At 46.2% G+C, this 25,033-nt stretch overlaps 1 protein-coding gene across 2 annotated transcripts; it reads left to right on the forward strand.

Moving 5' to 3' along the window:
* The first annotated feature begins 369 nt into the window (after positions 1-369).
* On the forward strand, positions 370-24,881 carry Aar2 (AAR2 splicing factor). 2 transcript variants are annotated; one of them, XM_052722685.1, is made up of 5 exons: positions 370-3,103; positions 3,321-3,386; positions 6,518-7,318; positions 10,356-10,585; positions 23,591-24,881. In XM_052722685.1, exons 3-5 carry the CDS (start codon positions 6,562-6,564, stop codon positions 23,756-23,758), a joined length of 1,155 nt encoding a protein of 384 aa, XP_052578645.1. In that variant the 5' UTR covers positions 370-3,103; positions 3,321-3,386; positions 6,518-6,561; the 3' UTR covers positions 23,759-24,881. The 2 variants fall into 2 exon arrangements, with proteins under 2 accessions (XP_052578645.1, XP_052578646.1); XM_052722686.1 differs by lacking the exon at positions 370-3,103 and having other exon boundaries at positions 3,110-3,386.
* The last annotated feature ends 152 nt before the right edge of the window (positions 24,882-25,033 follow it).

Genomic DNA, 25,033 nt, shown 5'->3' on the forward strand with positions numbered 1-25,033 from the left:
CCCTCAGAGTGGAAGGAGAGATCTGAGTCCTGCAAGTTGTCCTCTGATCTTTACGTGTACATCATGGCACATGTGCTTCCCTAGACAGACACACGCACACACACACACCATAAAATGTTCAAAAATAGGGCTAGGGAGGCAGCTTGCCAGCCTGCACTAGGCTTTAGGTTCAACACAACACTACTGCAAAAATTAATAATTAAAAAAATAATTCCAAAGGAAAATAATTAGTGCCACTTGCCAAAGAGGAGAATGTCCACAGAAATAAGTAGAAAAGGCTGGGGGAGTATAGTAAGTGTGTTGGGGGGTGGGGAGGGGGGAGGAAGTAGTACAGTACTTGTCTGTCATGCATGCAGCCTACCACTGAAAGAAAGCAAGGAATAAAGATTAAAATTAAAATCATAATTATGTAAAATCTAAATTTATTCCTTGGGTCACCTAAGGTACACATTCTACATTTTCCATTTTATTCTGTCAAGGAAATCACCCAGGTCACCCTTTTATATCACTCCAAACCTTACAAAACAAGTCTTTTTTGTTTTGTTTTGTTTTGTTGTTTTGTTTTTGAGACAGGGTTTCTTTGTGTAGCCCTGGCTGTCCTGGAACTCTCACTGTAGACAAGGCTGGCCTCAAACTCAGAGATCTGCCTGCTTCTGCCTCCCAAGTGCTGGGATTAAAGGTGTGCTCCCCCACTGCCTGGCCAAAACAAATCTTTTTTCACATACGTTTATTTTTCAGAGTCATCTGTACGTACCATTCTAAATACTTTTTTAAAATTACATTCTGAACATTTTCCTATCATTTCAGATACTATTACTGTTTTTGTCTCTAAAGCCAGTTCATTAAATGATACGAAAGCTACACAGTGAAAAGAACCCAGTCTTCTCCAGAGTCCTGTTTGTTGTGAATGTGTTCCAGAACTCTCCTTGTAGATTTCTTTCAATGATCGATACTTTAGGATACTGGAATAGGACTTAGTTTACAAACATTAGGACCCCACACCTCCTGGGCATGTAAAACTAGTCTCTCTGCTTCCAGGGAATGACTGGGATAGTTCATCTACATCAATGTTTTTCTCAGCTTGGGTTGAAGAGGGCGATGAAGCAATTTCTAGAGACATTTTTGTGTCACAGTTGTCCAATGTTCTATGAATTGGAGCCTCAGTTTGCTGCTAAACTTCCAATGCACAGAACTATCAGCAACCAAGAATACCAATGGTGCCAAAGTTGAGACATTGTGATTTGGATCAACGTTGTTCACAAAGTTAGATTCTCAGGCCACCATCTTCATATCCTACAACTTTTGTGTCCAGTGGTAAATTCCCCGAGTCTCTGAAAAGATGGCGAAGTCGCCTGGAACAGGAAGCCCAGAGACCACACCACAGCTCAGCTCCGAAGATGGCAGCGGAGAGGGGAGGGGAGGAAGCTGAACTGCTTCACAAGGAAAATGGAACTGACAGGGCGGGCTGAGATCAATGTGCCTGATGGTGAACATCGCCTCTGGCCAACCTTGGGGCAGCCCAATGTGATTAACCATGATCGCCCCATCTAACCTGGTCCGAGATGATTCAACCTCCTAAGAGATGAATTGTGAAATTGTGAGTGGGACAGATCGATGGATTCAGCTGTCACTGGGGAAGTATGACAGACAAGGAACAACAGCACAGGGACCAGAACTCCAGCTAGATCATGTTCTACATCCCAGCTGTTCTCTGGGTCTGCAGCCATTCTTTGAACCTCGGCTTAATCTTTTGTTGATTGAGAATATTAATTACCAAATTTTCCTCTCCATCCCGGGTCATTTTTCTTGGTTAGAATTGTAGCACTGGCAATAAGACACATTAAGCAGCAAGGGAGACTTATTCTTGGTTAGGAACAGAAATGGGAGATAAACTCACATCAACTTCTTGACCGATTGGGGTTAGGGAGATGGAGAGATAGCACAAAAGAAATGAGGCTAGTTGGGGGACTTGTAGCCTTTCTGGGAACAGCAGGGGTTTTCCAGCAATTTGGGCACTGCTTTTATGGGTCCTTTTAGTTGACAACTGTCATAGTTGGCACTTAGAAGGATGATAACCAAGTTGGAGGTTATTTGTCTTTTGCTCTGTCAGCCATCTTAGATGTCAACCAGTTTTGGTAAACTCACCTGAAGAAGAGGTTGAAGCCTTTAAAAATTCTGTCTTCAAAGATAAACAAGATTGCAACAGGGTAGAAAATCAGGTAGGTAAAGTCAGCAGTACAAGATTAGGGGAGTGTCACACATTGGCTATGGTTAGTGTAAAGATTAGAAATAGTGTCCAAGTGGCCTACCCTATAAATTTTGGTGCTGGTTAGCTAGCCCTCATTATCACATAAGGCAATTCTTTGCAATATATGACATATATCTCCTAGTGGCTCTGGGACCTAGCCCAAGGCCAGACCTGCAAATAGTCATTTACTATACCATATTATTGTTATTAGTGATTAACACACAGTATATCTAAGATAGCTAGCTATGGGCTAGGTTCTAAAGAAATCGTGAAGAAAAAGACAGGCAGGTTTCCTTACTCAATGTGCATTTATAGTTTGCCTGTGGTATTCTGTTAGGCCTGCAAGACACTGGGTGATCATTGTCAGACAGACTGCTGTGGGCTGTGGAAGGAACTGGTTCTCCCTTCAGGCAACAGGCTCGGTTTCTGAAACTCTACCTAGGGATGAGTGTGTCTAGAAGCTGGGACTGGGTGGTAACAGGGCATCTTTGACACTGTGACTGGCATAGTGATGTGGCTAAAGAAGCCGAGGTTAACCGTGGCTACTGGGAACCACCACCTGGACCATGCCTTGGTACCCGTGTCTGCTTGAGACCAAAGGACTGTGGCTGGTGAGTATGTTTCTGGAAGGGGATAAAGTGCGTAGTTTAATTAAAATTGTTATCCATGATTCAGGCGGTAATATGAAACACTAAGAAGAAAATGCAGTGCTTTATCAGGAGGAACCTGCAAGCACGGGCCATTTCTTGTGCGACCTGGGACTCCGCCGGACCACTTTTTCCGTAACACCTATCCGGTGCCAAAGCCGCCGAACTTCCGTCCCGTTTCCGCGGAGCCGGAGCGTGAGGCTATGTGGTGAGTGTCGGTTCTTGGTACCTCTTTCGTCCTCTGGGTTCGTTGTGTGTGACCAGGTCACCTCGCTTCTCGGCTCAGAATCACAGAGTGTACTTAATTAGGCCCCTGTCTCCGAGCCGGCCGAGTTTGTGGGCTGGTATCTCACGAGGCCTATCTCTCTGAGGACCCGTCGGTCCTCCGGCGCCCACGAAGTAACTTTTTCCCCCTTTATCTGTAGAGCTTGGAGACCAGAGACCTTATCATCACTCGATCTGGTTCTGATCCCCTCTCTGCGTGGCTTCCGGTAAGTCATCCACCGGCCTCCTGGCTTTATTTAAATGCATATTGTATTTTATTAAATAAAACTTTTAAGCATCGCGTCTGTGCTAGGGACGTAGGACTCAAGTCTTGTGTTTATGACAGCCCTCGATCAAGCACAAAAAGTTACACACTTGTCACTGGAGTGGACCGACAATAAGGCACCCGGAGTATAATTACAGAACACTTGACAAAAATCAGGAAAATTATTTGACAAAGTGCTGTGGGTAGTTTTCTCTGGTTTGAGGGTCAGAAAGAAGCCAGTGTGGCTGGACCAGTCCTTGGGAGTGAGGATGGTATTAAATAAGCTGGAGCAGGGTTTTCGGGGCATAGTAAGAATTTTATGTTCCCTAAAGCCACAGAGAGGGGGGGGGGGGGGGGGAGGGGGAGAGGGAGGGAGAGAAAAAAACATTGAGGAACACGTACGAGAGAGAGAGAGAGAGAGAGAGAGAGAGAGAGAGAGAGAGAGAGAGAGAGAGAAACATTGAGGAACACGTACTCTCCGGGCTAGGGAGAGAGAGAGAGAGAGAGAGAGAGAGAGAGAGAAACATTGAGGAACACGTACTCTCCGGGCTAGGGAGGTGGTGAATGGGGTGAGGAGATGTCTTTATGGGCTAGGGAGGTGGTGAATGGGGTGAGATGTCTTTATGTGTTGCAGGATGTGAAGAATGCATCCCATTTGTATGTTTCAGATGTTGACTGTGAACTACAGTCTCAAAAACTTTTTTTTTTTTAAACTTTTTTTTTTTTTTAAACTTTTTTTTGGTTTTTTCGAGACAGGGTTTCTCTGTGTAGCTTTGCGCCTCTCCTGGAACTCACTTGGTAGCCCAGGCTGGCCTCGAACTCACAGAGATCCACCTGGCTCTGCCTCCCGAGTGCTGGGATTAAAGGCGTGTGCCACCACCGCCCGGCCCAGTCTCAAAAACTTTTATGTCACGACCACATGTGCATATAAACACAAGCCTTCAAGGAATCATACCCATCCTTATTACTTGTGAAATTCCGATAGGTTAAAGATTCTGTTCTTGGTGCTGGAGAGATGGTTGTTAAGAGACCTGCTTGCTCTCCCAGAGGACCTGGGCTTAGTTCCTACCACCCTCATGGTGCTCACAACCATCTCCAACTGCAGTTTCAGAGAATTCAACACCCTCTTCTGGCCTCTGTATGACTTTTTTCATTATTTCAGATCAACTGTATGTCTAAAACTGATTTCTTAACTCAAGTTATGTCTTGCAGTTTGAAAAAAGTGCTGATTGAGAGTCATTTCTTGTGGTTTTGAAGTAAAGACAGTAAAGTATGCTCCTAACATTTTTGTAACAAGGATTTTTTTCTTCATATTGTTTTGTTTTTAAAGAGTAAAACGAGTTAAGCACTTGATTTTTCTGTTTGTGAATTGTGAAGTCATGTTTTTGTACCTCTGTGTAAAATGAAAATACCTGGTAGTCGGGAGTCTTGCTCTGCAGATGTTTCTGTTGGGGTTCAGTAAAGACCCTGTGTAGTGCAGGTAATTTGAGTGTTTGTCGGTTGAGTTAGCGACTTAGGGAAAAATTGAAGTAGTTGCTTGGCTTAAATTGGTTCGTGTTGGAACCATTCTTCTAAATACCTCAGAGGCAGTATGTGCCAAAGAGTTGTTTTGTTTTTAATATTGTGTGTATGTGAGTACATGATGGGGAGGGGTGTCTTATGCTATGGCAAACATGTGAGGGTTAGACAACTTTGTGGGTTCTCTTGTCTTCAACTTTTATGTGGGTTCTGTCCATCAAAGTGAGTTGTCAGGCTTACAGGGCAAGTGTCTTGACTTACCGAGCCGATTGCCAGCACTCTGCCCCTCACGTTGTTTTTAATCAAAGTGTCTTTATAGGGAATTTAAATGTGGGCAAAATAAAGAATCAAAGCTCCTCCTCAAATACTTACTGTAGACCTGCCATGTCAATCTTTTCTGGATGAATTGTGACTCTTTGGGAAGTTGTTTGTTCCCTGGACTTTAGATGTTTTTGTTTTGTATTTATTTATTTGCTTGTTTTTAAGACAGTGTGTGTATTCCAGGCTGGCCTCATTCACTGCACAGCTGAGAACAGCTTTAAACTCCTGATCACCCTGCCTCTGCCTCCCACAGATGATTTTGTGTGTGTGTGTGTGGTTCTAAGGTTCCTTTTTGTGCGTATTAGACAAGCTCTGTATTTATGTATCTATTTATGTATTTGTATTTCTGAGACAGTTTCTAGCAATCAAGGATGACCTTAAACTCCTGATTCTTCTGCCTCCATTCCCCAAGGGTTGGGAATACAGATGTGTACCACTGTACCCTGCTAAGTTATTTTTAAAGAAGGGGACTAGTCCTTTTATTTTCCCTCACTTTCAACTAGGTTTTTGATGAGTTTGAAAAGCTCTCCACTTCTCAAACCTTTTGTTAATTTTAGGTGCTCGTGGGAAATTAGGTAACAGATTTGATTGGGTCATCTTTGGCAGATCTTAAGGTACTCTCCGGGGCTGGAGAGATGGCTTAGAGGTTAAGAGCACTGACTGCTCTTCCAGAGGTCCTGAGTTCAATTCCCAGCAACCACATGGTGGCTCACAACCATCTGTAATGATATCTGGTGCCCTCTTCTGGCCTGCAGTCATACATGCTGTATACATAATAAATAAATAAATCTTTAAAAAAAAAAAGGTACTCTCCAGTAGCAGGGTTTAGATAGAATTGTAGCTTAAAATGATTTTAGCACAGTTCTAGTTTAAAGTGGGCCATGCGTATTTTTCCATCCTTACCCTCTGTTAGGAGAAAGACTTGAGTGCAGAGTCTAAGATTAGTGTGCAGTGGACATAGGCCAGCAGGACCAGCAGTCGGGCTTTCGTTTTGGCACTGTGTGACCTTTCTTTAAGTGGTGGAATGAAGACTCTTGCTTCTTAAATCAAAACCCTAAAATCTCATTGATCCCGATTTTCCTAGAGAGATGCAGGGTTAGACAGGTGCTAGACAGATGGAGTGTTGCTGTGAGGATTATGGGGTTAATTCTGTCAGGATCAGATTCAATATGTGGCGTGTAGAAATGTGCAGTAAATGAAGTAGCCTTTTCCCACACTCTGGTCACTCATTCTCTTTTTTCTCTGTTGTTCTAGAAGTCAAGAAGGAGTCCTGCCTTTGGTTACCCAACACTGGCCCCATGGCTTCCATGCAGATGGATCCTGAGTTAGCCAAGCAACTCTTCTTTGAAGGAGCCACTGTGGTCATTCTGAACATGCCCAAGGGGACAGAGTTTGGCATTGACTACAACTCCTGGGAGGTGGGGCCCAAGTTCCGGGGTGTGAAGATGATCCCTCCTGGCATCCACTTCCTCCACTACAGCTCTGTGGACAAGGCCAATCCCAGGGAGGTGGGCCCTCGGATGGGCTTCTTTCTTAGCCTGAAGCAGCGGGGGCTGACAGTCCTGCGCTGGAATGCGGTTCAGGAAGAGGTAGACTTGTCTCCAGCTCCAGAGGCTGAAGTAGAAGCTATGAGAGCCAATCTTCCTGAGCTAGACCAGTTTCTGGGACCTTACCCATATGCTACACTCAAGAAATGGATCTCACTCACCAACTTCATCAGTGAGGCCACCGTGGAGAAGCTGCAGCCTGAGAGCAGGCAGATCTGCGCCTTCTCAGATGTCCTGCCCGTGCTTTCCATGAAGCACACCAAGGACAGAGTGGAGCAGAATCTACCCCTCTGTGGTACTGAGTGCAAAAGCTACCAAGAGGGCTTAGCCCGGCTGCCTGAGATGAAGCCCAGGGCTGGGACAGAGATCCGCTTCTCCGAGTTGCCCACTCAGATGTTCCCAGCAGGTGCCACACCCGCAGAGATCACCAGGCACAGCATGGACTTGAGCTATGCCCTCGAGACTGTGCTCAGCAAGCAGTTCCCTTGCAACTCCCAGGATGTACTTGGTAAGAAAGAACTAGACTTTTGGGGGAGGAGGCTAGTGGGGGTATTTTGAATAGAGGGCTGATCTTGGATTAGCTAGTTCAGAGCTCTTAAAGGAGGTAGACTCATTAGAAGTCATTAAACATATATGTATCTTTACCCTTAGCCTAGAGATTTTAAGTCAAGAGAGTTATATCAAGGCCCCAGCAGTTTGGCTGTGTGGCTATCCATCTAATTGAGCATCTTAGATGAGCCAGTGCACATAATCTCATGTTTGGTGATCAGTGACATGGCCTAGCTCTATAGAGAGAAGGGATTTGACCAATAGAGTGGTCACATTGAGACCAGAGCCCCCTGGCTCTTGGTTGCTAGGCCAATTCTGTCTATGTTCCATAAGCCTCTTCTGACACTTCAGTTTGCTTTTGAGTCCTTAAAATGTTGGTCCCTTCCCTGGCTTAGACCAGGACTTTTATTTTTATTTTAATTGTTACAGTTTTTATTGCTGCTTGCTCTCTTTAATTTAAAATAGTATGTATTTATCACAGAACAAAAGCAAAAATAAAATTTACTCCAAGTCCTACACCTATAAATAACCATTTTCACAGTTTAGTGCATTTTTTCTTCCTTTCCTCTTTTTCCTGTGACGCACACTTTTAATCCCAGCACTTGGGAGGCAGAGTCAGGTGGATCTCTGTGAGTTCGAGGCCAGCCTGGGCTACAGAGTGAGTTCCAGGAAAGGTGGAAAAGCTACACAAGAGAAACCCTGTCTCAAAAACAAAAACAACAAAACAACAAAACAAACAAACAAAAAGTATAAGTTATATTTCACTTGTCTTTTAGAGTCCAGTCTTTTTTTTTGGTTTTTCGAGACAGGGTTTCTCTGTGTAGCTTTGCGCCTTTCCTGGAACTCGCTTTGGAGACCAGGCTGGCCTCGAACTCACAGAGATCCGCCTGGCTCTGCCTCCCGAGTGCTGGGATTAAAGGCGTGCGCCACCACCGCCCGGCCTTAGAGTCCAGTCTTTTAAACTTCAGTTACATTCTAGGGGCACATGGGGTTTTTATAGAAACAAGATTAAAGAGAAGCGTTTGTGATGTGCTGTAAGGATTTCCATGTCACAGCTCACCTCTTCAGTGTCCAGAGCTACAGAACTAGTTCTTGGTGGTCACTCCTTAAGATGCTCCTATTCTTCTGTTACACATTTAGCCTAATAAGCACTCTTGAGTGTGATTATGCCCGGGCTTAGGGTTGGATTGTGCGGGTTACCAGATTTTGCCTCCTCACCGGGGGTAGGAGGCTGTTCATCACTTTTGACAGCACTCAGCATGGTTTCTTAGTGAAGGCTTCTTCAGTTCAGTGGTTGAAAAGTGGCATCTTATTTCTATTTCTTGAATACTAATGACAACAAACATTTGTCTTGCTGTTTGTGTGTGTTCATGCACATGCCACATATGAAGGCCAAAGGTCAGTCCCTCGGGTGTGGTTCTTAAGCGCTGCTAACCTTTTTCTTTTGAGAAGGTTCTCTCACTGACCTAGAACTCACTGAGTAGAGTAGGCCAGAGTAGACTCCAGGCATCTGCCTGTCTTTGCCTCCCCAGTGCTGGGATTGTGAGCACTTACACCACCACTCCAGCTTTTGTGATTCGGGTTCTGGGACCTGACCCTGGTCCATGTGTTTGCAAGACGGGCACTTGACTGACTGAGCCTCTCCCCGGCCCTGTTACACCTTTAATGCCTGTCCATGCTCTTAGCCACTCGGCTGCTCAGAGATAGCATCAGAGCCCTGTGAGTAAATAAACAAAACTAAGCTGACTGGTAATAGGAATTTAGGAACTTCCTGCTGTGGGAGACTCTAGAAATGTACCTACCCAGCATCAATCTGATCTAGCTTTCCATCATTCAAAACATAGTTACACGGTCTTGGGCATGCCCTTGACCTCATCTTAAAATGCCTTCTCTGATGACATGGAGGGACTGGGCTGAGGACTGAGTATGGTGTGTCATGCGGCTTTTCACCAGCCTACAGTGGGTCATGTCACCTATATTCACGGGAAGCTTGGAATATGAGCCACTAAGAGGTGACCGTTTCAGCAACATGGAAATGTTCAGAGTTGATTGTAAAATACTTTGCTTTGATCTTGTGGGTTTTTTTGTTTTGTTTAGTTTTTTAAAGATTTTATTTGTTTGTTTGTTTGTTTATTATGTATACAGTGTTCTGTCTGCATGTATCCCTATAGGCCAGAAGAGGGCACCAGATCTCATTACGGATGGTTGTGAGCCACCATGTGGTTGCTGGGAATTGAACTCAGGACCTCTGGAAGAGCAGCCAGTGCTCTTAACCTCTGAACCATCTCTCCAGCCCCCAGCTTTGATCTTGTTTTTTACCAATTCTGGAGTCCATCATCTCTACTTAACCAAAATCTTTTAGTTGACAAACGGGCAGCTTTACTTACTTTCTTTTTTTAAAGTTTTAGGATTTATTCTATTATTTTTAATTATGCCCCTGCGTGTGTGTGTGTCTGTGTGTCTGTGTCTGTGGTGGGTATTTGCATGAGTGCAGGTGTGCAGGTTGAGGCCAGACGAGGTTGTCATATCTCCTGCAGCTGGAGTCACAGGTAGTTGTAAGGTGCTTGTAGTGGGTGCTAGGAACTGAACTTGGGTCCTCTGGAAGAGTAGCGAGTACCCTTAATCCCTGAGCCACCTCTCTGGCTCTGGGCAGCTTTGCTTTTAATGAGATCTGTTAGCCATTCTGATGGATAAGTTTAGGGTCCACCTCCTAAAGGGCCAGACATGTAGTATTACCGCTTTTCTTGTGACCCGTTTTTGTGTAAATATCTAGCCACAGTTTGGTGTCCCATGGTTTGAATTTTTAGCAGTTGAGCAATAGTGTTTTCTGAGTGCTTGTTGGGTGCAGACTCCCATCCTACGTTCTGTTGGAGTGACAGGGTTACAAGGCTCCCTGTTGCCAAGGTCTCGTGGAAATGATGGCATTGTAAGTCATGTGGGGAGTGTCAGCTGGTGTAGCTTGCTGTGAGAATCTTAGCTCTTCTTGTACCTCATAGGTGAACTCCAGTTTGCCTTCGTGTGCTTCCTGCTGGGCAATGTGTATGAGGCGTTTGAGCACTGGAAGCGGCTCCTGAACCTCCTGTGTCGGTCAGAAGCAGCCATGGTGAAGCACCGTACGCTGTACGTCAGCCTCATCTCCATCCTGTACCACCAGCTCGGTGAGATCCCTGCCGACTTCTTTGTGGACATTGTCTCGCAGGACAACTTCCTCACCAGCACCTTACAGGTGAGCAGACTGGGGCTGGCACACATGTGGGTTGGTCAGCAGGAAGGCACACGTGAGAGAGCACTCTCCTCAGGAAGGTCACCTCTTTCTTTCTTGCTGTTTTTCCATGACCCTAATGTTTCTTGAGTGTGCTTCCTAACCTGGAGATGTTTCCTGGTTCTCTCTCTTCTACTGTGTTGTAAGCACCTCTGTGCCAGAGATCCTCTCTCTGGCCTAGCACTGGGTACTTAGAATTCACATCCTTTCTACCTACCTAGTTACCTAGCTGTATTACCAGTTTTTTATTACTATAAGGAAATAACTGAGGCAGTCGGCTTTGAAATAAAGGCGTTTATTCATTTATTTTTTTGTTTCTTAAATTTAGTGGGTGCCATGGGGTGCTTGTGGAGGTCAGAGCACAGCTTCTGGGAGTCGTATGGGTTCTGAGGATTGAACTTAGGTCAGCATACTTGTGCCACAAGGGCTTTTATCCAATAAGCCATCTTGCAGTCCCAGCAGAGGTTTGTTTAGCTCACAGTTTTGGAGGCTGGTGACTGCTGGTGACAACCTCTGTGAGGAACTAACCAAAGAACCCCGGAGCACTACCCGGTGAGCTAGGAACCTCTCACCAGGCCTCGCCTCTTAGAGTCACCAAACACGTGCAGCTTCCAAGGCATGAACCCATGGGGGATAGATAACCCACAGTAAACCGGAGCACCAGCTCACGCGGTTCTAGGTCTCCTGAAGCTGGGAGTTGCTGCAGCCTAGTAAGGCAGAGTTTTGAAGCTCGTTATTCCCAGAGAAACATCTGCAGCTCCTTAGATCTCATTTAAGCATTAAAGTAACTTTGATTTCCTGTTCAAACAAAATGTGCCAGTTTCTGCAGAGGTTCTCTGACAGAAAAAGTGAAATTTGCTTTTAACTTGGCAATTAAATTTTCATTATGAGTGGTAATTAGGGAAGGAGCTTCAAACAACTTAGAGTCTTCATCCTATTCTATTTCCTCCCTTGGCAAACAGATTAGTTTCCTTTATGTACTGGGGACAGCCTCTGTCACTCACATTTTATAACTTTCTCTGGTGTAGCAGAGGCAGACACAGTTGTCCGTTTGCATAGCTTCTGTACCACCAATGTCTTTCTTGTCTGTGTGTGATGCCCCAGAAGGCCTGTTCCATGCAAGCTGTTCCTCACTGAGCTCTCATCCCCACCCACAGAAGAAACTAGTATTTGTTAATGCTGTTGGGTAGCAGGCACCATATTTATTGTATCATGTGATGTCTAAGTTTTTCTGTTGCTGTGATGAAATAACCTGACAAAAGCCACTTAAAGGAGAATAGTATTCTGTAGTGGTGAGCTGGTGACGGCCTGTGTTTAACTCACTGGCTTCTCTTTTTTATATTCTAGGATCCTAGCCTAGGGACTGGTGGGTTGATCTGTATGCCTCAGTTAATCTAATCAACCAAGTCCCCACAGGCATGTCCAGAGACCCTTCTCCGAGGTGATTCTTGATCTGTCTTAGGTTAGCAATTGAGATGAACAATCACATGTTAGCTCCCCAGAACTCTGTTGGACAGACCAAATCATTTTCATTTTTCAAATGAAAAAAAAAATGAGAGGTTAAATGATTGACTTACTTTGACACTGGAAAGTGGAAGTCAGGAATTGCATAGAAGTTTGGAACCCCAAGGTATGAATACAGCATGGATTTCCCATGCCCACCCCCACTCCCGCACCCCCAAAATCCTGTGGATGTTGTTTCTCAGAGGCAGGGAACACTTTTCCAAAACTGCCATGCTATTGGATGAGTCTGTAATTAGGCAGCAGGCAGTTACCTGGAGAGTCTGGCGTTTGGAGGACTTGGGCAGACTGTGGTGATGTGTCTGTCAAATGATGGCTTGAGCCTGGCATGTTCTACTTCAGAAGAATTAAATGCCCTTTTCTGTTCATTATGGAGCAGAGAAGTTAAATCTCTAGTCCTCCTCTGTGAGGACCCTCCTCACAAAGTCACTGGGCTGCCAGGCAGTGTGAGAGTCATAAACTGCTAACTGGCCTCCATTGGTAGCTGCAGCCATGGGGAACGATGCAGTCTAGGGGGTGACGTACTGCCCTCATGATGTGAGTGGATGCCGTCATGCCAGCACAGCAAGGCCATGGTGTTGCTGACTTGTGTTGCAACAGTGATCTCAAAATACCAGGGGCCCAGCTGGATTGTGTGATGCCCGTGTATGCGGGTTGCGCAGTGCTGATGGTGTGAGATCCCCCTGGACAAGACATTTGATGTCATTTGGCTTGTTTTTAGACAAGTTCTCTAGCTCCAGCTGGCTTCAAACTCCCAATGATCCAAGTGTGACCTTGAATTTCAGATCCTCCATTGTCCACCTCCCAAGTCCTGGGATTACAGGTGTGTGCCAGACACACCCAGTTTATGTGGTACTGGGAATAAAACCCAGGGTCTCACACTCTACTGCCGAGCTATACTAGCTGATGTCATTATTTGAGAATGTTCAGGACATATGCCTTTAAAATAGTGCACTAGTAAATGTTTTTGAGCATCCTTTACATACATCATTCTACTTCAGTTGTTGAGGAATGCAGACAAGACTTAGCTGGAGTTCCTGTCTTCAAGGTTCATTGATTATGGATTTACTAGCTGAGCACCTGCTGTATACAAGATTTTGTTCTAGAAGTGAGACTATAGCTGAGCAAGAGTGTCAGAGTCCCTGACAGCAGGAAGTAGACGAATTAACTGGAGAGTTCCAAATAGTGGTGTTAGCTACCCTCTTACCTTGTCCTAGCTGGGCCTCTTTGGTCTCCTCTCGACTCCATCAGAGTTTATCAGCCTCCATGCTTACCTTGTTAAACCATCTGCTTCCCACACTGCTGCCTCTGTTGCTCCAAAGTGCAGCTCTGATCCTATTTCTCTGTGGCTCCCCTGTTTACTAGGAAAGTTAAATGTGCCACCCTTGGCCCCAAGGCTCCTTATTACTTGGCTCTTAGCCTGTTCTCTAGTTGCTGTTTCACTATCAAGGTAGTGTCAGGGTCTGTGCACAGCAAGTTCCCAGACGGGCCATGCTGTTTTAGTCTTTTTTTTCTGAGGCTAGCTTTGAATTCCTTCCTAGGCACAAGTGGTTCTGGCAGTCCAAACAACTGGAACTATACCCATGAACACTGCCTAGACTTCCTTTGTTTCAGTTGTAAAAAGCACATCATTGGAGTCTGATTTCATCTCAGCACATTTGAAAATGTGCAAAGCAGTATTAACTGTAAGCATGTTTTCCAGAATGTTCTCTGGAACCTCATATAATTTCATACCTTCTGTACTGAACCTGATTCTCCACAGCCTATCGTGTCCTTGGCCATACATCCCTTAGCTCTGCCTCCTCCGAATACTCTTAGCCTGCACTGTACTTGCCGCTAACTTGAAGTTAATATAGCATTCCCCAAAGAGCCATGAGCCTGCATTTTTTTTCTCACTGTTTATTGTCAACACCTACCATTTGACCCGTGTTACTGCTTGTTCTTTACGTGTAAAGTATTGATCATTCCTTTGGCAATGTAAATATAACAGTAAAGTCTAACAAAGGGCATTTCATACATCAAAGAAGGAATGAAGGATTCTGGCTGGGGTTAATGTCTGAGGGGCTTGAGGGGTTCTGGAATAGCTTTATGTGAGGGACATCGATATTTCAAAAGGCACAGTATGGACTAGGATATTATAAAACTTTTTTTTTTTGTCTTGGCAGTGAGAATCCGATCCCCCACGCAAAGGCACTCACTTGGGATGTGTGTCACTGAGTGAATCAGACCTTAAAAGCTTCCTCAGCTTGCTTCCTGCTCTCTCCCCAGCTAGTCAGGTGGAGCTGGCTTCCTTGCTTAGGGGCATAACTGTCTGTTGTCTGTGGAGAGGGGCTGGCTTGTGTGAGCATTTAAAGACATTAAAGACAGCCATATTAGTGTGCATGAAGTCAGTCCTGTATGACCTCAGCCATTGATTTTTTTTTTTCCTCCAAATTTACCAAGTGAGACACTTGAATAAATGCCACTGGCTTTTACAAATCCCTTGGATTTAGCTTGAAAAAAAAAAAAAAACCTATTTGTTTCACAAAAAGTTTTTTCTTTCATTTAAAGTAACTTAACTCGCCATAATTTGCTTCAAGTCAATGAAAAGATAATCTGGAATTAATAGTGTGTTGGAGAGTTGTGCACAAAATAAGGATTCTAACTGCCAGTTGCATAGCATTTAGGCTAGAGTCATATAACCATGGTGTTTGGAGATCTGGGGGTTTATAGCTGTAGATGCATTCCAAGCAAGCTTTGTGCCTTATGACTGTTCTGGGTGTCATCTCTAACAAGTATATCTGTAGTTAATTTTTGTTTTGTCTTGTTTTTGAGATGGGTGATGTTGTATTTTAAAAACAGTGGGAAGGAGTCACACCATACAACAGGACCCATGTAGGAGGTTTATTGAGGGGAAGGGGAGAAAGAAGGAGCAGAGAAGAGGGCAAGGACCGGTCCCTGGGGACGAGGAAAGGAAAGAGAAAGGAGACTGGAGGTGGGCAAGGCCGCCCTTTATAAGGGAACATAGGGAATGCACACAGGGAGTGCTCTTAGTGGCTGCAGCTGAGGTATATCCTGTCGGAACCCTAAGGGCAGGCCAGCACAGATGTCCAAATGCTAACATTCCTCCCTTTTGCTTATTATAAAAAGGTGAGGAGTTAGAAAGGGTAGCAGATGAGGCGGGGATGAGAGCGCCATGTTCTTGAGACTGCTTCCTGCTGGCCTGGGGGTGCATCGATCATCTTTGGGGGACCTGAGAAAACTAGGGTGCTGGCCATGTCCTGAGGTAGCTGGCTGTTTCACTTCGCTGTCCAGGCTCTGTGGAACTGTCCAGCACTGCTTGGACCCGGCAAGATACTGTTTGAGGTGGATCCAAGTCGACTCCCTGGAGCTCACAAGAAATCATGAGATCACCAGCCAAGATGGAGAGAGCCACATGGCTGCTGTTAATAGTTACATATACATACACAGAATTAAACAGGAGTTGAGAAATAGAAAGGGAGAACCGGTGTGTGCTGAGCAAGACGAAGCTGGCTTCTCCATCTCTGATTCGCACGTTTCAGCAAACAGAACATTTAGGGAGGAAGAGCAGACACACACGAGCGAGTCAGAGCAAAAAGAGGGAAGGAAGTGGAGAATTCTTTCTCAGTTCCCCAACTGCCTGGTCCAAAGAATGGTCAGTGGGTCTCCAAAAGACATCCCAATGGGAGGGAGGAGGTCTGTGACCCAGTTCCCAAGGGTGAGGCAGAGAGAAGAAGCTCCAAAGGCCTGAATGTCCTGGCGTCCCAGGGATCCAGGGAGGATCAGATTAAGTGGGCACAAGCTGGTCAGTGCTCCGTCACACAAGAACAGGGAGCGAGGGCTAGGAGCCCGAGAGAAACACCGTCGCCTGGTACCAGGATTCTGAGAAAAGCCAGGAGGCAAGGAGAGGACTGTGCTTGAGAAATGAAGCCTCACATCTGGGGAAGGGTCAGAGGCGGGTGGCCCCACCAGAGACCGAATCGTTGGTATTGAATGGAAAGCAGAGCTGTTGGTGAATGAGAAAGCAGATTTGTTACAAGTGTGGAGGAGGGGAGAGCCAGAGTGAATGGGTGAAAAGCTGCCGTGGAGAAGGGACTTAGTAAGAGAAAGCTTGAAAGCAGGGTACCCCTTCCATCTGCCGGATGGCTGGCAGAAGCTGCAAAGGTCCTGTGAAATACCAGGATATGGAGTGCTGGTGAGCAGCCATTTTGATTGGTACATAGGACCAAGTCTGACTACAAAGGCGGATAAGTTAAGCCCTCATGGAGGCAGGCACATTTTCATGAGTGAGGTAGAGAAGGTCCAAGGGCTGGAATCTCCAGCATCCCAGAAATTCAGCAAGGACCGACGAGAAGGCGCAAGCTACTCAGCGGACTGTCGTCCAAAAAGCAGGGGCCGATGAGCTAGGAACCCGAGGAAGACATAGTTGCCTGGTACCAGGGCTTCAAGAAAAGCTAGAACGTGAGGACTGTGCTCGAGAAACAAAGCGTCATTCGTGGGAAATGGCCAGAAGTGGGGTGCTTACCAGTTGTTGGTGTTGAATGGAAAGTCCCAGCGATCCGATCTGTTAGGTGGGAAAGTAGGGCTGTTGCGGGCGGACCAGGTTCCAGGGTTCCATCCTGTTACAAACTGCCAGGAGAGCCTTCCCAGCCAGGGAACCGATGTTGTATTTTAAAAACGGTGGGAAGGAGTCGCACCACACATCAGGGCCCATGTAGGAGGTTTATTGAGGGGAGGGGAGAGAAGGGGGCGGGGACCGGTCCCTGGGGACGAGGGGGGGAAAGAGACAGGAGACAGGCGGTAGGCAAGGCCGCCTTTTATAAGGAAACTAGCTAATGCCCACAAGAGGCTGCAGCTGAGGTGTATCCTGTCAGGACACTAAGGGCAGGCCAGTACAGGTGCCTAAATGCTAACAGGTGGGTCTTATGCATCTCATGCTAGACTCAAACTCACTATGTAGACACATGATCTTAAACTTCTGGTCCTCCTGTCTCTCCCTCCCAAGTGCTAGGTTTAGTGGCATGTGCCACCATGTGCAGGTGATGTGGTGCTGGGGATGCAGCCTAGGACTTGGACTTGTGATGGACATACTCTACCAACCGAACTACATCTCTAGTCTCAATGATGTCTTTAATGTTTATGTGGATGGGTGTTTTGCCTGCATGTATGTTTCTGCACCACTTGTATGCCTAGTGCCCATGGAGACCAGAAGAGGATGTCAGATTCTCTGGAACTGGAGTTGCAGACCGTTGTGAGCTACCATGTGGGTTCTGGGAATCAAACCCAGATCCTCTGGAAGAGCAGCCAGTGGTCTTAACCAATGAGCCATCTTTCCATATCATAAACATTTCTGATAGATAAATGTACCTACCTCCTCCTGCCATTGACTGTGGCTTTTATTTGCTCAATATGCATCGTCTCATTTAGCCCTCAAAACAATGCAAGAAGTTGGGTATACAGCCCCATCATGTGGATGGTACTGGCCTTGTGTTTTTGTCCCCACTCACACAAAAGAGATGGCCAGGCTGTGATTTAGATTTGAAGCCTACTGTAGGGCTATATATGTGTCTCACAGGTGAAGGTGCTTGCCACGGAGCCTGTCGACTTAAGTTTGATCCTAGGGCCCCACATGGTAGAAAGAGAAAACTGACCCCTGCAGATTGTCTTCTGACCTCCACATGCACACTAAATTAAGTAAATGTCATTTTTAGAAAAAAATTTAAAGAAGACAGGAGGCCAGGTATGCTAGTGCACGCCTTTAATCGCAGATCTTGGGAGGCAGAGGCAGGGGGATCTCTATGAGTTCAAGGTCAGCCTGATCTATAGAGTGAGCTCTAGGACAGCCAGGGTTATACAGAGAAACCCTGTCTTGAAATAAACAGAACAAGAACAAACAAGGTCCTGGACAGTCAGGCCTCCACAGAGAGCCTGTCTTAAAAGAAGACGTGATTCCTGGAGCTTTCGCTTCTTGCTCACCGCCGCAGCGTGTGGTCTTGCCTGTGGAACCTCCTGCCTCAGTTATAGGGATAACAAGTGTTCTGGCCAGTTTCATTTGTAAGCCTCACCTGAGGGCTTTTGTTGTTTTTTTAAGTAAGCTTCTGCTTCAGCCTCCCGAAACAATGTAGGATAAGACAGGCTCAGCTGCCCTCTGTGATGTTTTACTTTCTCAGTGGGCGTGACTGGATGTATATTGCAGTCACTGAACTTTGCTCTTTAAAAGCTTTCATATTTATGAACGGAGAGTTTTTTTGTTTTAATTTCATAATAGACTTAATGATTAAAGTGTTGGTACTTTTTCTATATTTGAAGAAAAACATGTAGTGGCCATGATTTTATTTTTATTTTATTTGGTTTTTTGGGGTATTGTTGTTTTGAGACAGGATCTCACTATGTAGCCTAGACTGGCCTGGAACTCACTCTATAGACCAGGCTGGCTTTTACAGATCACCTGCTTCTGCCTCCCTAGTGCTGGGATTAAGTTCATGTGCCAACTTGCCTGGCCCATGTTTTTTTATTTTAGATAAATGGATTCATTTGCAAAATGTGATCATCCTGTTTTAAAAGTCTTTTTTTAAAAAAAATAAGCTGGGCGGTGGTGGCGCACGCCTTTAATCCCAGCACTCGGGAGGCAGAGCCAGGCGGATCTCTGTGAGTTTGAGGCCAGCCTGGGCTACCAAGTGAGTTCCAGGAAAGGCGCAAAGCTACACAGAGAAACCCTGTCTCGAAAAACCAAAAAAAAAAAAAAAATAAATAAATAAAATCCATGCTTAATCAGCCAAAATTAAGATCACTCATTTTTCTATGGAGTTAGAATTTTTTTTTTTTTTTTTTTTAAAGAAAGCATAGAATTAATCTGAAGATAAAAGAACCAGGATAAGCTGGGCGGTAGTGGTGTACACATTTCACTGTATGCAAAGTATACTTAAATGAACTTGGTTTATAAAAGTGAAATTCAGCCGGGCGGTGGTGGCGCACGCTTTTAATCCCAGCACTCGGGAGGCAGAGCCAGGCGGATCTCTGTGAGTTCGAGGCCAGCCTGGTCTACAAAGCAAGTTCCAGGAAAGGCGCAAAACTACACAGAGAAACCCTGTCTCGAAAAACCAAAAAGAAAAAAAAAAGTGAAATTCCTTGTGGTCTGTGGCCCGGGTTCTGGAGACCTGGGGACAGTTGCAGAAGCACTCACAGGGTTCAGTGTCAGGGACGCATTTACTCTGTCGAGATAGAAAAGAAGGTTGTAGTGGAGAAACTCTAAGATGGACCGGGCTTGCTTGGTCGGAGCATGCTGAGTACGGTGTGGTGAGCCAGCATCCTCATCTGTACAGTGGAATTGGTAATTTCCTGCCCTCCAACCTGCCAGGCTTGTAGTAAAGAGTTAAATGACAAGTTAAAGGACGAAACACTTTTCGGATTAGAAGCTTAAAAAAAAAGACCAAAGGCTTTGCTTGTACCCACTTGTAGTTGATTTTACTCTCAGGAATGTTCGGAAGGTAGGTGGGGAAGGTGGGTGATGACTCTGAACGCAGCTTGTTCCAGCCTCTCACTTCCGGCTGTTGCCAAGTGCAACACAAATCTGTGTGTTGTACTTACTATTTGGTGAGCTCCTGTGGGCCCTAACTCTGTGCCAGGCTCTGGGTGGTATGCTGTGTTGGATACACTGGTAAGTGTGATTTGGTCCCTACTCTTTAAGGCACGGACCCCTGTGATATAAGACAATATGAAAAATGCCATTCGGGAAGCCAGGCCCAGTGCTAAAGGAACAGAGTTCAGAGCAGTTCGTTTTAGCCTGGGCCTTTGCAAGAGTCATAGAAGCCAGCAGCATTCTGGGGCCTGGTGTGCAGCTCATCTCTAGGATAAGCCTTTTTTCCAGCACTGTCACATAACGAACAATTATTTGGTGCAAGGGACTGTGCAAAAGGTCCATAACTTAATTTGTCTTGGGCCTGCGATTGTCTTCATTTTCCTGTGCGTTAAAGAAGTTCTGTGTTTGAATCCCGGAAGGGCAGAATGCAGGTATGAGTGGGTCACTGTTTTGCATTGCTTCACTCTTGGATGACATCAGCAGTAAACAGCCTGTGACGTCAGTGAGATTGAGGCGACCAATGAAGTGACCCTGGGCTCAGGGAAGCACAGAGGAGCTTTTACTGCCAAGATCATGCAGCCCCTCCCGTGAGTAACTGCTCTGGCTCTTTCTTGCAGTTACGCTCCCCACTCCTGTATTCAGTTCCCTGGGTAAGCCAAATTCCGTAACACTTGCCTCCTACCCATCTCCAGTCACTCTGCCTCTGCTGCCGTTCCTGTGGCTCACAGAGAATGGCTCTCAACAAAGGCCACCGAGAATGAGCCTCACTCCCGCTAACAGACTGTAGAGAGGTTGGTGTTGCCCCTGGGAATCAGCTGCAGAGTAGAACTGTTTCCTTTGTCAGACAAGCTGCCTGGAACTCGCTCTCCTCCATAGTGCTGTGTAGGCCAGCTACAACCGGAGGTGACTGAATCAGAGACGCTTGTGCCCTGTGGCTACGTCTGGGGTAGGCCTGTAGGGTAACAGGTGGCAGACAAAAAGCTTTGTATTCCCTTTTAGGTAATTAAACAGCCTCCTACCCCATGTCCTTAAAGTACACATTCTGAGCTGGGTGTGGTGGCACAAGCCTTTAATTCCAAAACTGGGGAGGGAGAGGCAGGCTAATCTCTTTGAGCTCAAGGCTAGACCAGCAAGGGCTGCATAGTAAGACCTTATCTCAAAAAAAAAAAATTACTTAAAAAAATGAATAATAAAACCATATCTGGTATGTCTTTCTCAGAGCATGCTGGGTGTACAATTTGAGTGTCTGAAATGTTTTTGAACAGTGGGGTAGTTTAAGAAGTAGTAGGCTGTTAATCCTAGCACTTGGGAGGCAGAGGCAGGCAGATCTCTCTGAGTTTGAGGCCAGCCTGGTCTACAAAGTGAGTTCCAGAACAGGACAGCCAGGACTGTTACACAGAGAAACCCTGTCTCAAAAAAAAAAGGAGGCCAGGCGGTGGTGGCGCACGCCTTTAATCCCAGCACTCGGGAGGCAGAGCCAGGTGGATCTCTGTGAGTTCGAGGCCAGCCTGGGCTACCAAGTGAGTTCCAGGAAAGGCGCAAAGCTACACAGGGAAACCCTGTCTCGAAAAAAACCAAAAAAAAAAAAAAAAAAAGGAGAAGAAGGAAGTGGTGGTGGTGGTGGGCTTGCCTTACTGTTATTCTTATAAGGAACTGGAATGGCCTTTCAAATGTGTAGAAAATGTCTTTCTAGTCCTCTACCCATGTTTGTATTAGCTGAAGCAGTTCATGGGGAAATCAGAATAATGGCTCAATATCTAGAATGTGTGAAGAACTACTGTAACTCAACAATTGAACAGCCCAACTTAAAAACAGGCAAAAGACTTGAGTAGACACTTGGCCAGAGAAAATATACAAATAGCTAATAACCTCATGAAAACATGTTTAACATCACTAATCACTAGAGAAATGCAAATCAGAATTACAGTGAGATACACCCAGACCTATCAGAACGGCTGTTGTTCACAGATAAATAAGTAAGCAAAGCAGAAGAGTATTGAGCAGCTGCAGAGAACTGGACCCTGTCTTCTGCCGGCAGTGATGTCCTGTGGTCCACTGCTGTGGAAATAGTGGCCAGCAAAGGGAGTTGCCATAAGGTGTAGCAGTTCCATCTGGGTCTGCACTCAAAGATCTGGAAGCAGGGACTCGAGTATTTGTACAGCTATATTCATGGCAACTTTATTCCCAATACCTAAAATGCAAACAGCCTAAATGGCTGTTGACAGGTGAACGGCAAATAGAATGTGGACTACCAGAGGCTGAAGGAGGTGGATTAGGGGTTAACTGCAGAGGATCTGAGTTCAGTACCCAGCATCCATGTGAGGCAGCTCATGGCCACCTACAACTCTAGCTCCAGGGCTAGATCCAGCACCACCTTCTGGCCTCTGCAGGCACCTACGTGAGTATGGACGTACTCAGACACAGAGGCATAAACATATACATAAATAAAAACCTTTAAAAATGTGTGTGTGTGTGTATGCACAATTGTAATATGTCTATATAAAGATATGAGCTTGGCATGGTGGCACACACATTTAATCTCTGCACTTAGGAGGCAGAGGCAGGAAAATCTCTGTGAGTTCGAGGCTAGCCTGGTCTACAAAATGAGTTCCAAGACAGCCAGAGCAGTTACACAGAGAAACCCTGTCTCAAAAACAACAAAACAAAAATATGAAAGAGAGACAGAGAGCGCACAATCACGCCTTCCTGAAAGGATGTATGAGTTGGGGGTTGAGGAGGCACAGGGGACAGGGTCTTACTGTGTAGCCCAGGCTGGCCTTGAGCTTGAATTTCTTCTGCCTCAGCCTTCTGAGTGCTGGGGCTACAGGTGTGCACCACCATGTTTAGCTCTACTGTTTAGTTTGGGTTTTCCAAGACAGGGTTTCTCTGTGTAGCCCTGGCTATCCTGGAACTCACTCTGTAGACCAGGCTGGCCTTGAACTCACAGAGATCCACCTGCCTCTAGGTATGCTCCACCAACACCTGACTACTGTTTAGTTTTAAAAAGAAAGGAGATTCTGATGCATGCTACAACATGGATGAACCTTGAAGACATGCTAAGTGAAATAAGGCAGCCACAGAAGGACTAGATGCTATAAACTTCCTCCTCCATGAGGTCCCTAGCCTAGTCAGAGTCAGAGACAGAAAGCAGAAGAGTGTTGTTAAAAGCCAGAGGACGGGAATGATAGGAGTTGGGGTTTCCTGGGTAGAGCTTCCGTTGGAGAAGATGAGAAGTTTCTGAAGATGAGTGTTGGTGATGGTTGCACCATGGGAATGCACTTATTGCCACTGGCTAATCACTTAAAAATAGTTTAAATGGTAGCTATGTCTATTTTACCACAATTGAAACAATGGTAATGTTTTTTAAATGAACATTAAAGACAGCTTTTAAGAGGAATGGAAGCCTCAAACTGGTATTCTATGGCCCACTTAGAAGATTAGAGCAGCAATTCAGCCTTGTTGGCTGAGGGCCTGGGACTTTATGGGATTCAAGGGCTTATGTGTCTCCCCAAACTTCTTTACACCACCTGGTATAACTATCTTTTCTTCTGTGTTACTGCCCAGGTGCCTTGTAGCTCTTACCCATCCTGTCCCCTTCCCCTGCCCTCCTGCCCCCCTGCCCAGGTGGGCAGTAGTGGTAACACTGGTGGCCTTACTTTCATGGGGCATCTGTGCCCAGCATGGTAATTTTCCATTCCAGTCCCGTTCCAGTGTCTTTCTTCTTGGTTTTGGGGGGTGCATAGCAGGTGTCCTGGGACTGTGCCAGCAGCAGCTGATCTACTGCCCCAGAGAGCCGAACACTAGGAGGAAATTTCCACAGCTTTTAGGGCCCCTGTTCTCAGGAGTGACTTTCCCTCTGTTCTCCGTAGGTTTTCTTTTCTTCTGCCTGCAGTATTGCTGTGGATGCCACCCTGAGGAAGAAGGCGGAGAAGTTCCAAGCCCACCTGACGAAGAAGTTCCGATGGGACTTTGCTTCGGAGCCTGAGGACTGTGCCCCGGTGGTGGTGGAGCTCCCTGAGGGCATCGAGACTGGCTAACTGCAAATCCTGAAGCCAGGGAGACCCCTTCCCACGTGGCTACTACCCATTTTCTCCGCTCATCCATCTGTCCTGGGACCTTCCAGCATAGTGATCCAGTCAGGTCCTGCAGAGGTGGAGCCAGTAAATGCATCCCTCTTCACCAGTAAATGCATTCCTTTGCTGAAAAGTGGGGCATTTGTGGTTCCCTTATCCTGGCCCTGGTGCTTAATTTCAGAAAAAGGCCCTTTCAGAAGGTCCAGGTGAAACCTGTCCCAGCAACAGTCTGATCCCTTCTGACAATGAGAAAATGAACTTTCAGTCTAAAAGACTAGCTGCTTATTCCATACCTGGTTCAAAGAAGAAAGAAGAGACCTGGTCCATCCGTGGTGTTAGTGGGTGAATTTCTAAGTTAAATGTAGGTTTGAGGTTGAATGTGGTTGTACAGGATTTCTGCCTGCTCCTTGTTGAATGGGAGGAAGCCTGCCAGGAACTGGGCCTCTGAGCTCTCAGGAGCCCAGCCCGAGGAAGGCTGACAGGATGATGGCTCACTGAGTCTGACAATGGTCAACTTCAGCATCCTTTCCCGAGGCCCCTCCTGCCTAGAAGCCCCAGGGGTTGATGTCCCAGAACTGGCCTCTGGTCTGGGGCTTCCATTTTGAAGCCTCACACTCTCAGGAGGGACACAGAAGCCTTCCTTCCACATGTCCCCACTTTTTCACTGAGGCCATTGTGACTTTTTCTGATGACATGGAAATCAACAGCAAAAGGAAAAGTTCTTGTCCCAAGTCTGTTTCTTAGGCCCTGTTAGAGGTGGGCCTTTTCTTCAGAGCCCTGGAGATGCGGGGTGGCGTAACTTCCCAGCCCTGCTGTGGGGCTGCCCTCACTCAGTGCTGTCACGTTTCTGGGTTAGGGAGTCTCGAGGGCACACCCGTTGTGCTGTGTGGGCAGAGTTCTGCCTCAAGAAGGCTCCCAGGCCCTCCACCCTGACCTCAGGCCATTTGCTGTGCTCTGGCCTCCTGGTGCCGTCCTCTTCTGGGGCTCAAGCTCCCAGCAGGACGTGGAATGAGAGTCTGTTGGTGCCTCTTGTTTCCTTGGAGATTTTTTCCAAGAGCAGAATGTACATTAAAGTCTTTGAGTTGGACTAATCCGCCTGTGTGAGTCTGTAACAGCTAATCTGCCCAGTTTCCAGAGCAGCCAGGCTGCTGTCCACAGACAACACATCTACCTGCAGAGCACACCCGGAAGACCCTGCTCAGCCCCACAGTCTCTGGAGAAGGCAGGCAGACGGCTTTG

The sequence above is a fragment of the Peromyscus californicus genome, unplaced genomic scaffold (genome assembly GCF_007827085.1).
Source record: "Peromyscus californicus insignis strain IS unplaced genomic scaffold, ASM782708v3 Scaffold_7__1_contigs__length_154581171, whole genome shotgun sequence".
NCBI lineage: Eukaryota > Metazoa > Chordata > Mammalia > Rodentia > Cricetidae > Peromyscus > Peromyscus californicus.

Bases quoted from the DNA above. Each gene is read 5' to 3' on its own strand.
- Aar2 (XM_052722685.1), top strand. From the start codon at position 6,562: ATGGCTTCCATGCAGATGGATCCTGAGTTAGCCAAGCAACTCTTCTTT. The intron at 7,319-10,355 runs GTAAGAAAGAAC...TGTACCTCATAG, and splicing joins CAACTCCCAGGATGTACTTG to GTGAACTCCAGTTTGCCTTC. The intron at 10,586-23,590 runs GTGAGCAGACTG...TGTTCTCCGTAG, and splicing joins TCCTCACCAGCACCTTACAG to GTTTTCTTTTCTTCTGCCTG.